At 41.2% G+C, this 12191-nt stretch overlaps 1 protein-coding gene across 4 annotated transcripts in view; it reads left to right on the plus strand.

Annotated features, from left to right (window-relative positions):
• ADAMTS18 (ADAM metallopeptidase with thrombospondin type 1 motif 18) overlaps positions 1-12191 on the plus strand; it is a 125551-nt gene that overhangs the window by 58037 nt on the left and 55323 nt on the right. For 2 of the 4 annotated variants that reach the window (XM_037037931.1, XM_037037928.1), the window contains 6 exons: positions 1523-1805; positions 3899-4092; positions 4356-4439; positions 6006-6165; positions 7459-7564; positions 10471-10608. In XM_037037931.1, coding sequence (XP_036893826.1) covers positions 1523-1805; positions 3899-4092; positions 4356-4439; positions 6006-6165; positions 7459-7564; positions 10471-10608 — 965 coding nt within the window. Of the gene's footprint in view, positions 1-1522; positions 1810-3898; positions 4093-4355; positions 4440-6005; positions 6166-7458; positions 7565-10470; positions 10609-12191 lie in introns of all 4 variants that reach the window. The other 2 variants (XM_037037930.1, XM_037037929.1) reach the window with 2 other exon arrangements.

Raw genomic sequence — 12191 nt, forward strand, 5'->3', positions numbered from 1 at the left:
GAGCTCTCGTTTTCCTCCCTGTTGCAGGAGGATTGTAGGCAACTCCAAAGCAGAGTGGAAAGTTCTGTTTAGAGAAAGCAATAAAAAATAATTGTCATCCTGTAATGGGACAAACACACCGGGCCCACATCCCTCTCTGTTTAGGCCTGAGTGGATTCGAACCTGTCGCTTCCCAACTCTGGTTTCCCCATCTGTGAAGGGAGGGGTGGCGGGCGGGAGAAACATGTCCTCAGTGCTCCTCCACACTGAGTTTCTTTCAATAACTTATCCCACAAATGTTTATAGACTAATAAATATTGATTGGCTGCTGATGTGTAGCAGACACCTGGGATGCCACTGTTGAGTACATGGAAAGTGTGCCTCAGAGGTGGCGGGGACAAGGGTGCACTTTGTTTCCTTCACTGAAGATGGACTGAAGCAAACGTCTGTGGCCTGAGGTGACGTAGCAGTGGGGAGAGGCCTGCTTCAAACGGGGTCTGAGGAGGTGGCGTCCGTGCTGAGACATAGGCATTGAGCACCAGGAGCCACGCCAGTGTGTGGGAGAAGACGCGGTGAGAGACGTGTGTGCAGACCCCCTTAAGCGTGTGTAGGGGAGGAAAAGTCATTTTTCTCTTTGTCCCAGATTACCTAAAAGTAAAAAGCCAAAGTGAGAAGCCACAAGCATTTGCATAAGATTACAGAATTGCAGCCCTGGACACAGATGCAGGCAGAAATCCAGGCTGGGTGCTGATTCCAGGGGGAGGCAGGGGGTACTTGTGAGACGTGAAAGGGAAATGGTTGCGGGACGGAAGGAGAGACATTTCTGTCCCTGCTAGTAGGTGGAGCTCTTCTTTAGCTGACGACTGATTCCATCTTCAGAAGCAGAGTCCACAATCAACAGCCCTCGTGGTCAGGGTGTCTGCTGTCCTGCTAGTTCACAAACAGTTATCCCAAGGCGGTGTCGCTTTGGCTCAGCCCCAAGGTTATGTTGTCCAGTTCAAACTTTCCAAAGGTTTAAAGAGCGAGATGTGCAAGCGGCTCCCCTGGAACGACCTCTCTGGCTCTATTTTGCCACCTTCTCACATCTTCTAGGTTCCTGGCTGAGGCACCCCCATAATAAGACAGGTTTGAGGCGGTGGCTTGGGCCATTTCCAGGCATTACTGTGTTCCTGGGTATCGTCCATGTATAAAGGGAGGTTATTAAACATCTGTTTTTCTCCTGTTAATTTGTTGTTTTTTTTTTCTATTACAGGGGCAATTTCAACCAAGATTCTAGAAAGATACAGGGAAAATTATTTTTCCTTCCCCACAGTGCCAGTATTGGCTTTCCCACTCACTATCTTAGCCTCGGTTTCCTCCCCAGTAAAATGGGGCAATAAGAGTTGCAACTGCTAATGGTACAGATAAAATGAGGTGATACGAGTCAAGCGTTTAACATAGTGCCCACACACGAGAAGTAGCCAGTAAACAGTTACTGAAAATCAACACATAAAAAAAGGCATGCCTGGAATCGTTAATGTTTCCTTTGTGTTTGGCTTTTTAGTCGGGTCTGATAAGGACTCGAAGAAATGAATTCCTCATCTCGCCATTACCTCAGCTGCTGGCCCTGGAACACAACTACAGCTCACCTGCCGGCCACCACCCTCACGTACTGTACAAACGGACCGCGGAGGAGAGGGTCCAGCGTTACCATGGCTACCTGGGCTCCAGCCAGAATGACGCGGGTCACACCCCAAGACACACTGCCCCCACATATCGGAGTCAAGAAAGAGAGCATCACCATCGAAGGTTGCAAAAGCAGCATTTTTGTGGACGACGCAAGAAATGTATGTAAGGAAACTTTTTCTTGTTCTGTTCGTATATGGGCCCTTGATAGGTTTCCTCGAGCCCACTGGGTGTGCCGGCTTCGCGTGTTAAAATTGGAATTAGTCTTGGAGATGGACCAGACATCATCCCTGTCAGGCAGACACTACGTGATCGATCCTCAGCTTTTTTGGATAAACTGGAAAGATTTTTCTCTGCTTTTTCGTTCTTGATCTTTTAGCACCTCCTACATTTTAGTCACAGGTTGCAATGTTATCTCCCAATAGTGAAAGAAATCAGAGTTGCATCCTCAGGCATGGTTGGGCGTTCCTTTTAAGGATTTGAAGGAGAAACTTCCCAGCAGACAAGAATGGGGGCACTTGAGTGAATTAATTAGGACCTGGGGCATGGTCTTTTGACCTGGGCACAGCCTTCTGCATTCTCTAGACCAGCCATGTCCAGTAGAAATACAAGATACTGCCAACCCCAAATGGAATTTTAAGTGTCCTAATAGCCACAGTTAAAAAAATTTTAAATAGTTAATTTTATTAATGCATAATATATATTTTATTAAAGCAATAAAATACAAAGTATTATGTGAACATGTCATCAGTGGAACAAATGAGTATTTTTATATTAAGTTTCGGAAATCTAGTATTTATTTTGCACTTACAGCACAGTTTGCAACTCAGATGATAAACTCTCATCAGAAAAGAAATCTGTATTTAGATTTCATAAGATTTAAGGTTGAAAAAGTAGACTTACATGTTCAAGTTGTTCCAAGAATGCTTATGTTTTTTAATAACTAAATCAAGTATTGCTTTCTAAATTAAAATTAAATTAAAAATTAACTCTCTCCATTGTCACCAACCACATTCATTCCAAAGGCTCGGTAGCCATGAGCAGCAAGTGAGTTGAACGGGCAACCAAGGGATGCTTGTCCCTCCGGGGGGTGGGGAGACTTCTGTCACTGAGATGTTGATTGGGAGCAATAATGACAGACAGTGTTTTTACCATCCTAGTTAGTTTTTACATTGGGGGTGTTCTTGAAATATCCTCTTCTAGTGACATCTATTTGGCGTACATCTATAGTAGTGGTCGTGTTACTATAATTTTGGTGATAGTCACAGTGGCAAAGAGATATGAAAACTAACCTCAAGGTCATGTATTGGTGTAGCCAACCTGAGGTTTTAAATCTACCTCTAAATGGTTTGCTCTTTTAATTTCACTCTGTAGAGAGTAGACATCTCTATTATAACTGTTCCAAAATAATTGTCTATTACTTTACGTAGTTACTGTCCTGAGCTTTGCAAATGCTCCTTTCCTTCCCAGCCACCCTTGGACTTGTCACTGTCCATTCGCTAAAGAGACCGTGTCTGTTCCAACAGGCATGTCCAGGGCTCTGCCTACAGGCTGTGGCCACTATCCATTCTGTTAAGATGGTGCCTGCACCTTACCTGTTACAAAGTATTTACGCTTTTAAATATCAATCAGACTATGCTGTTTCCCGTCATTAAGTTAATATCCAGGCAGAGATCTGATTGGCCATGTACTTTGTGCTACTTTAAAGTTTGTGTTGATGAAACGAGAGTATAAGACATGGGCAGTGTTCTACAGGGTATATATTTCTAAGTTTTATTTAGGAAGTAATATGTAAAGTGTTATCATGAGCTCAGATGTAAAGAATCATGTCAATTTCTTCAGGTTTTTTGGTCATAAAATGAGCATTTTTATTTTTAAAAACTATTCTCACAAAATTGATTTTTTTCTTGACCCACTTGAATTGTAGCTTTTAATTTACCCATTAGAGCATTTCTGAGTTATTGAATCCATCCACCCACCCACCCACCCATCCACCCATTCATCCACCCACCCATTCATCCACCCACCCATTCATCCACCCACCCATTCATCCATCCAAACTTCAATTGAGTGAATCTTGTTGGACCACAGACTAAGTGCAGAGCCCCAGGACAGGCACTGGTGGCATCACTTATTAGTAGCATAGTGAAGTGTTGGTCTGTAGTCCTTCTCCTCCCCTCGTTCAGATGTCTGTCTACCTCACCCAAGTGTTCTGGACTGATACCCCATCCAAATGCTCTTCTGTTTGCCACAGATGCCCCCAGGCCTCCCACAGAGGACGCCTATCTCAGGTTTGATGAATACGGGAGCACAGGGCGGCCCAGAAGGTCAGCTGGAAAGTCCCAAAAGGGCCTAAACGTGGAGACCCTTGTGGTGGCAGATAAGAAAATGGTGGACAAGCACGGCAAGGCCAACGTCACCACGTACATCCTCACGGTCATGAACATGGTAAGGGACGCTGTGGGACTGCCACCCTGCCAGCTCTCCAGAACTGCTGGGTGGCAGAGGATCCCCTTGCGTGGGCTCAATAGCAGATGTAGCCATGCAATTTTACTGGAAAAATTTTTGAGTTTTCAGGAAATTGGCTTCATTGTACATGTATTTGGTAAAATTAAAGCCTTTATACACATAAATACTTTTCATTGGTTTTTGCCCTCCCCAGTGTTGGCAATTTTCAGATTTATTTATTTCTGACTTAATTGTTCCAACAGGTCTCCAGCCTGTTTAAAGACGGGACCATTGGAAGCGATATAAACATTGTGGTGGTGAGCCTCATTCTCCTGGAGCAAGAGCCTGTGAGTGGCACGTGTCGTTTGTTTCTTCATCCAGGAGACACTTGTTAAACACCCAGCATGTGCCAGGCCTGTACTTACTGGTCACTAGAAATTCAAACTCAAAAATATGCTGACCTTACCCTCAAGGAAAGTACACTCTAATAGGGTTGTGTATTCAAATAACTAAAGCATCCCAAAATAATTATTTATATACAAATGTGTATAATATATGCATGCATATACAGTGACACCTAAATTATGATTAAATATGCATGTATACTATAAATATGAATATAAAATATAAATCTTATATATAACAATATAAATACATCTCATAAGGTAGAGCATTTGATAATAAATGTAAGGGTTAATTGGATTTTACAAGTTGGATATGCTGAGTAATAGCAGGTATATGGAAAAGGACATTTTAAAAATATACTGAAAAAAGTCATCAGAAAATCCCTGTAGTCAATGGACTGTCTCCAGCATCATATTGGACACTCCAGAGATAAACAAGGAGTGTTGAACTGCCCCAAACTGATCACAGTGAGGTGCAAGACAAAGGCAGGGGGTAAATTATAAAATCAGCACATATAATAACGTGCTAAATGGCAGACACTCATTGCTTTGCAGTGTTTCGATGTTAAAACTGTGTTTTTCTGAGGTGGGGGATTACCAGTTCGCAGACTGTTGTTAAAATCTCTGGCAGCCTCTCATCTGCATCTACAGCCCCAGCAACAAATGAGTAGAACAGAGAGTCAGAGACCAGAAAAAGGTCCATCTCACTGCCCAGGTGTGTCGAGCTGTAGAGGTTCACAGTTTGCCTAATGGTTCTTGGAATATCCGAAAGGCAGAAGGGGTGTGTGCTATTTGGGAGGCACCTTGTCTTTGACCTTGGACTTACACTTCACTCAAGGACACGGAAGCCAACAGCAGTCTAATTCACTCTAATTGGAGAGTCACTCTAAAAACCCTGACCTTGACCCTAGTTGATCATTTAAAGCAAATGTTTTTACAAATAATTATTTTGAGGTTAGGTTCTACCTTTCCCTTTAGAATCTTGTAACTATTTGTTTCTTCATCCATTCAGTGAGCTTTCATTTGACTGGTTGGTTGATTGATCGTAACCTGTGATGTACCAAGCCCTTTACTGGAAAATTTGAGAGCAAACTAAGCTATACTCTCATTACCTTCTCAGGCTCTATTGAAGAGGCTTTGGACTTTGTCACCATCAGTTATAATTATGTCCCAAAAGTTATGATACTTTTGTGAAGGTGTTACTAGCAAGACATGAGCTAAGATGAACCTAGCCAGTCAGGTTATTGGTTATAGAAGTATAATTGGTCATCAGCTACACTACTCAACCTCTGCAGTTACTTCAAAACACTGTGAGCATTTACCCAAAATAGTTTTTAGGTTTTTTTCGGGTTTTTTTTTTTTTTTTTACCAGTAGTCACCAATCTTAGCTCGAGTTTTTTCCTCTCCCTACAAACATTCTGTTTCTGTGTTTGCCTGTGGAAATGGAATGACTCAACGTCCCCATCTCTGTGACAGATTCACACTCTGCTTTGTGTGGGTTTCCCACAGGGAGGATTATTGATTAACCATCACGCAGACCAGTCTCTGAATAGCTTTTGTCAGTGGCAGTCTGCCCTCGTTGGGAAGAATGGCAAGAGGCATGACCACGCCATCTTACTCACAGGATTTGACATTTGTTCCTGGAAGAATGAACCGTGTGACACTTTAGGTATGGTATGAGCAGAAAACCCTGTAGCTGAAAACACAGTAGGGCATCTTTCTATTGGGTGGGTGGCTCTTATGATATAAATAAGGAGACCTAATATTTAAATCATGGAATGTCCTCACTGGACCCTCTGGTGGATGTTGTTCTGTCTAGCTAAACTCAGCATGCAGTTTCTGTCTTTTTCTCCATTAACTCTGTTGATGCTCGTTGAGGCATGAGGTAAGTTCTTTAACTGGACGCACTATGGTTTATTCCATAAGCATCACGACTGCATACACGACTGCATAGCTGGGTGGCGGAAGAGAGTTTGATTGGTCTCCATGGTATTTAACTGTGTTCCTTGGTAGCAGTGTCTCCTTTGGAAAGTTCCTTGACCTTCAAAGGACTCAGATCTTCTATATTTGTACAAGACATTGAGTAAGCACCAAGTCTTTCACATCTGTAGTGTATTTTTTTGTGTGTTCCACTGCATGCAGTGGGAATTCAAGTATTTTAATGAATAGTTGGGAGATCAGTACTGACGGTGGGAGTGGAGGTGGTGATGGTGCCGCCCATGATACTGCATTAGGTTCCCCAGGTGACCTCACATCTCTTTTTTTTGACCTCACATCTTGACTGTAAGGTCAGTGCAGTCGATTCACAAGTGTGTGTTTAATACTCACTGGTTATGAGGACTCAAATGTGGGAGGAAAGACGTTTACCACTATCATGTCATTCAAAATGCAATCCAGGACTTATAACAGCTCTCGGGAGGAAGCAGTTTTTGGAAACAGGAATATTTATCACATTATAGTGAACAGGAGAAAAATGAATTTAATCTATTCACATTATTAAGGCATTTTTATCTTATATACTTTAGAAATAGACCAGAATGTGTGTTTTCTTAGAAAAGAAACCTTGAGCCTTGATGCTAATACTACTGTTAAGTGGACATTTTGCAATGGCTTAGCTATCATTTTAGCAGCTGCTCTGACCCAAATAGTGAATTTAGATAAGGCAAATACATGTTTAGTGATGCACTATCTTAGGTATAAAATGAGAATTACAATGTTCAGACTGCCTGAACAAGGTTGTGAGGAGGACCAATTGATAATGATATCTTAAGAAAAAAGAAAATATAAAATTCTGCATTTATCTATTTAGACAGGCGAGTGTTTCCAGCCTTGCCCCCCACCCCCAATAAATCCATGAATGCATTAAACTAAAACTGTACAGAACATTTTGAGGGCATAAGAAATGATGAGGTACCTGTGTTTGTTCCCTGTGGACTAACATTTGAAACTGGTATTTCAACAGGGTTTGCCCCCATCAGCGGAATGTGCAGTAAGTACCGAAGCTGCACCATCAATGAGGACACAGGGCTTGGCCTGGCCTTCACCATCGCTCACGAGTCAGGGCACAAGTAAGTGACTTTAAATGAAAGCTGGTTGGGTGATGCACTGGCATTGATCTAAGTGGAATAATTAGGGTAGATCTGGTGTAAATCTTAGAAGAGCGCCTGACCATAAGGAGGGTTCCATAAAGGCCATCAATGATGTTGCTCTTTTTAAATAGTGTCGTTTAGTGGCCCCACAGTATTGCACTGTGCATAAATGGACTGCGGGTTGTCTAACGGCTCCTCTAGTCAGTTAGGCATTTGCTTATTTTTGTCCATGTTCTGCTGGAGATACATATGGTTTATTACACAAAGGCAGTAATCATGGGAACGTGTGAATTCCCAGAATATAATGGCATGCTAATGGTTTAAAACTTTTGATGCATATTCTGGATATTCTTTTAGTTGGCATCATTGCACGGGCTTAATATTTTTAACTGCTATCAGTAAATCTTTCTTCTCTGAGAATATAGTTAGAAATGAGGTATCAGAAACCCAGGAGAAATGAAATGAATTCATTTTATAAGGCATATCATCTGGAGTGGATAACAATCTGTGGTGAATTTTTAAACACTATTTGAGCAACAGCATCTACATTGGTATATGCACACTGGTTTGCAAAATGACTAATTCAAGGGAAAGCTCTCTGGATGTATGAGTTTAGGATCGTTTCTGTGTGTGCCTCGTATTCAGCATTTATATTGAATGCTCATTTTCAGAGCATCCAATTAATTTCTGACTTAAAAATAAAAGCAAATGCCATCTATTCCACAACTATAATTTGTGTTTGATATTTTGGTGTTAGTGTCTCAAGAGCTAAATGTATTATCTCTAGGAATTCGAATCTTGACCATTACCGTTAGCTAACAGTTTCCCAGAATTTTATGTATATACAAACTGCTTTCTTAGAAAGATGTGAATGAACCAATTTAACTGAGTGGCGGTGGTTCGAAAATAGCCATTAGGCACAAGACCCTTTGTATAGAGCAGGAAATAAAATGACCTTTGAATGTCAAACATATGTGTCAATTTGTTTCAAATGAACGGGTCCAAATGAACAGGTCTCTCACCTTTCATATTACTGGCCATTAAAAAATTTAGTCATCCTTGGTAATGAATTAAAATTAACCAAAAATCAAAACTCAACATTTTAGTAAGGAAAAACAAAGACATTCTCCAGATGGAGTGAGGAGAGAATGGTCACAATTAGAAGAAAGAACAGATACAAAAATAAAGCATACATACTTATGTTCTAAGTAACATAACCTTATAGAGGTAAATTCTAAAACAGACATTTCAGGAGATTTTGATATGGTTGTTGACATGTGCTAAAGAAAATGTGTATTTTTTAAAATGCTGCTAAATTGAAATAAATTAGAACTTTTAACATTTTGAAGTTAAAAATTCAGTTTAAACTTGGTTTTCTTATGTTCATAAAACTCCAGTGAAATGCTAACTCAATGATCATTTCCTCGAGTCTTACTCTTTCCTTTGGTACGTCCTATAGAAATTTCCCTCTGCTTTTGACTTTCACCAATATGTTTAGGAGGTGTGTCTTCCAGACTAACCCCCTTAGTTTCCTGGTTTGACAGAACGAAGAATTGAATAGGGCAAAGCTGAGGCAGAGAAGATGCTTTCCCTGAGTATACGTTGAATTTAATACGTACTTACGTATGAATTTGTCACCTCTCAACTGGCTGGGGTGTTCACCGATGAGATCATGGCACACAGCCGTCTGGTGTGGCCTGCCTGATAAACAGAGGAAATGCTAGAAAAATGGCTAGTTTCAGACATGAGTCGCAACAGAATCCTATTTATGCTTGTACTTATTAGTTTAATTGTATTATTTGGTATAGGCTATCTTCAAAGGATAACTATTAATAAAAGTATATCAGAATCACATGTTTCTTTCTACAGGGGTCATACCGGCCTCATGAAGATGTGTTCTTCAGAGGCAGCTTATGCTCCTTTAAATAATTAGGTTTCAAACCATCGAAATTAATGATAAAATTGGTATATGTCTAGCCTCTGCCTCCCTGGAACCACTAAAAGCTTTTTTGTGCACTGAATTCTTTGGAGATGAAAAAGACAGTTGTTCTTCTACCCTCTACAACTTTAATATGGCTGAAGTTTGCTGCATTTATGATGCATGTGTCACGTATGGGTCTATACATTACTGTCACATTTATTCTACCCGTCAGGAGATTTGGGAACAAAGTAGGTGTAATGCATGCGATTCCTCAGGAGTAAACCACCTAAAGTTATTTTTACACTGCAGTCACTAGAACTTTCTGTGGTGAAATGGGACTGATCCAAGTTTTCTCATAAAATGCATTCAAAAGAAGTCCTTTGTATGTATGTCTTTATTAGATGAGTGCCACTCATTTTTAGTTATGGCAGAGTTTGTGATTTCAGTTAATGAACAGGCCATCATTAGGTTTATGTCGCACTTGCTTCCTGAGTGAACAGTCTAGCAGCAGCTCACGGTCAGCCTCTCTCTGTGCCTCTCTCTGTGCCTCCCCGCTCCTCAGTCTGAACGTCCTCACCACAGTTCCACAGTTGGTGGCAGGGAGTAAGTGTCGCCATTTGAAATATAAGAATTTGACTCTCTTACCACTTCAGCTTAGCCTAAGAATCTGGATGACCAAAATCTCCTCATTCTTAAAATACAGGGCAGGTATACCATTCTTTGGCTTTTCTAGCCAAGACATACTCTGACAAAGGACTCGGCATTCCTTAGAATCTTCCCCACGAATGTCACAACACTTTATGTGGCAGCTCATTTTTGTCCTCCCCTGTCCGTCCAATCCTGACGGCTCTGCCTCTTGCTTGGGCTTGCTGCTTCTCAGCGCTCCATTTTCCTCCTCTGGTCGTGATCGGGGAAACGGGGTGCCCACAGAGGCTTTGTTGTCACGGTTGTTGCTGTGCCTCAGCTTCGGCATGATTCACGATGGAGAAGGCAACCCCTGCAGGAAGGCCGAGGGCAACATCATGTCTCCCACTCTGACTGGAAACAACGGGGTGTTTTCATGGTCTTCGTGCAGCCGGCAGTATCTCAAGAAATTCCTCAGGTAAGACAGGCCAAGGCCAAGGTCAGGGCCACTCCTGGGTTTGGAGTGGGCCAATCTGCAGTGTTCCACAGCTGCGAAAACAGATGCGCGGTGGGAATAGCTCTTCACCTTCCAGTGAACAGGAAGGCTGATGGACTCTGATGATGATGGTGATGATGATATTGTCATTGTTGGAAAGACAGATGCAAAGCCTAATATTGTGCTGTAGACTCACCACGTGATGCCTCATTCAGTCCTCCCAGCAATCCTATTCTCTCCTCATCCTAGAGTTGAGGAGATGGAGTCTTATGAGGATAACTGTGTTGCTCAAGGCCCTGCAACTGGTGAGTTGCAGATAGAAGACTCACACTCAGGTCTTTACGACCCCAAGATTTGTGCTTATCCTTTTTCTCCTCTATGGCCTCCAGAGATCACTAGATATAAATTGTTCTATATTATTACTAGTTATTGCTGTCAATCTCTTACTGTGTCTAATTCATAAGCTTTGTCATGGGTATGGATGTGTAGGAAAAAGCATAGTATATATATATGTAAGGTTCAGTATCTGCAGTTTCAGGCATCCACTGGGGGTCTTGGAATGTATCTCTACAGATAAGAGGGGCACTACTATACTTTTTTGTACCTGTACAACTGCATATTATTTACCAGTGCTTACAGAATTAGCAATATGCACAGCACAGGCAAAACTGATTAAATGTTGAGATGCCTAACAAATGACATCTCCCAAAACAGTGAAAACTTGACAAAACTTGCTAACAATAAGCTTTGTTACGTAGATTTTTTTTGTTTTAAATCTATGATTTGGGGCCTGAAATGATCTTTTCTATCTCATGTGGGAATAAATATTATATATAAATCCAGGTCAACTCAATATACAGTGTGGGTCAGAAGTGAGTATACCGTTGTTCATATGGAAACTAATGCAATAATTAATAAATAATAATACAAAAAGAAATTCTGTTTCACATCCTCACAACTACTTTGTGAAGCTACTTTTGACCCACCCTGTGGATGGGACTTCCATCATTTTTGTGATGTAGTTAAATGCTTTTGGACAGCAAAGATAACAGCAGTGTCTTGGAATGGTTACTATGCTGTGTTATACGCCTTCCTTTGTCTTACTGATCTGTGTAATGACCTTCATGGGAGTCATTGTCAGAAACGAGATGCCTAAGAGTCGCGTGGTTGACTAGGACCCCATACATCTGACTCCAAAGTCACACGTAACCACCATGCTGTTTTTAACCCCTCACAGACATAATGGTTTAAGCTGATGGAGATAAGGCACTTTCTGGGAATACTGCTTCCATCAAGACTGATTTTTTTAAGACTGCTTTTTTTTTTCAATTTTTTTTGTCAGCATGTCCTTCAGGGAAATTGTTCTGCCTTATGCCCCCATGTGTTTTTTCCTCCTGACTTCTTTCAAAAACTTTATTCATTTTTTTACTTGTAAAGGTCAATTGAGGTAAAGTATCTTTACTACCCCATTATCTGTAAAAAAAAAATAAAGCATAATTTTCAACTCCATGAAGATAGACACTCTCTCCCTGTCTGGTTCACTCTATGCCTGTAGTAATTAGCAT

The sequence above is a fragment of the Sturnira hondurensis genome, unplaced genomic scaffold (assembly GCF_014824575.4).
Source record: "Sturnira hondurensis isolate 20B ecotype Veracruz unplaced genomic scaffold, ASM1482457v3 Scaffold0023817, whole genome shotgun sequence".
In the NCBI taxonomy this organism is placed as follows: Eukaryota; Metazoa; Chordata; class Mammalia; order Chiroptera; family Phyllostomidae; genus Sturnira; species Sturnira hondurensis.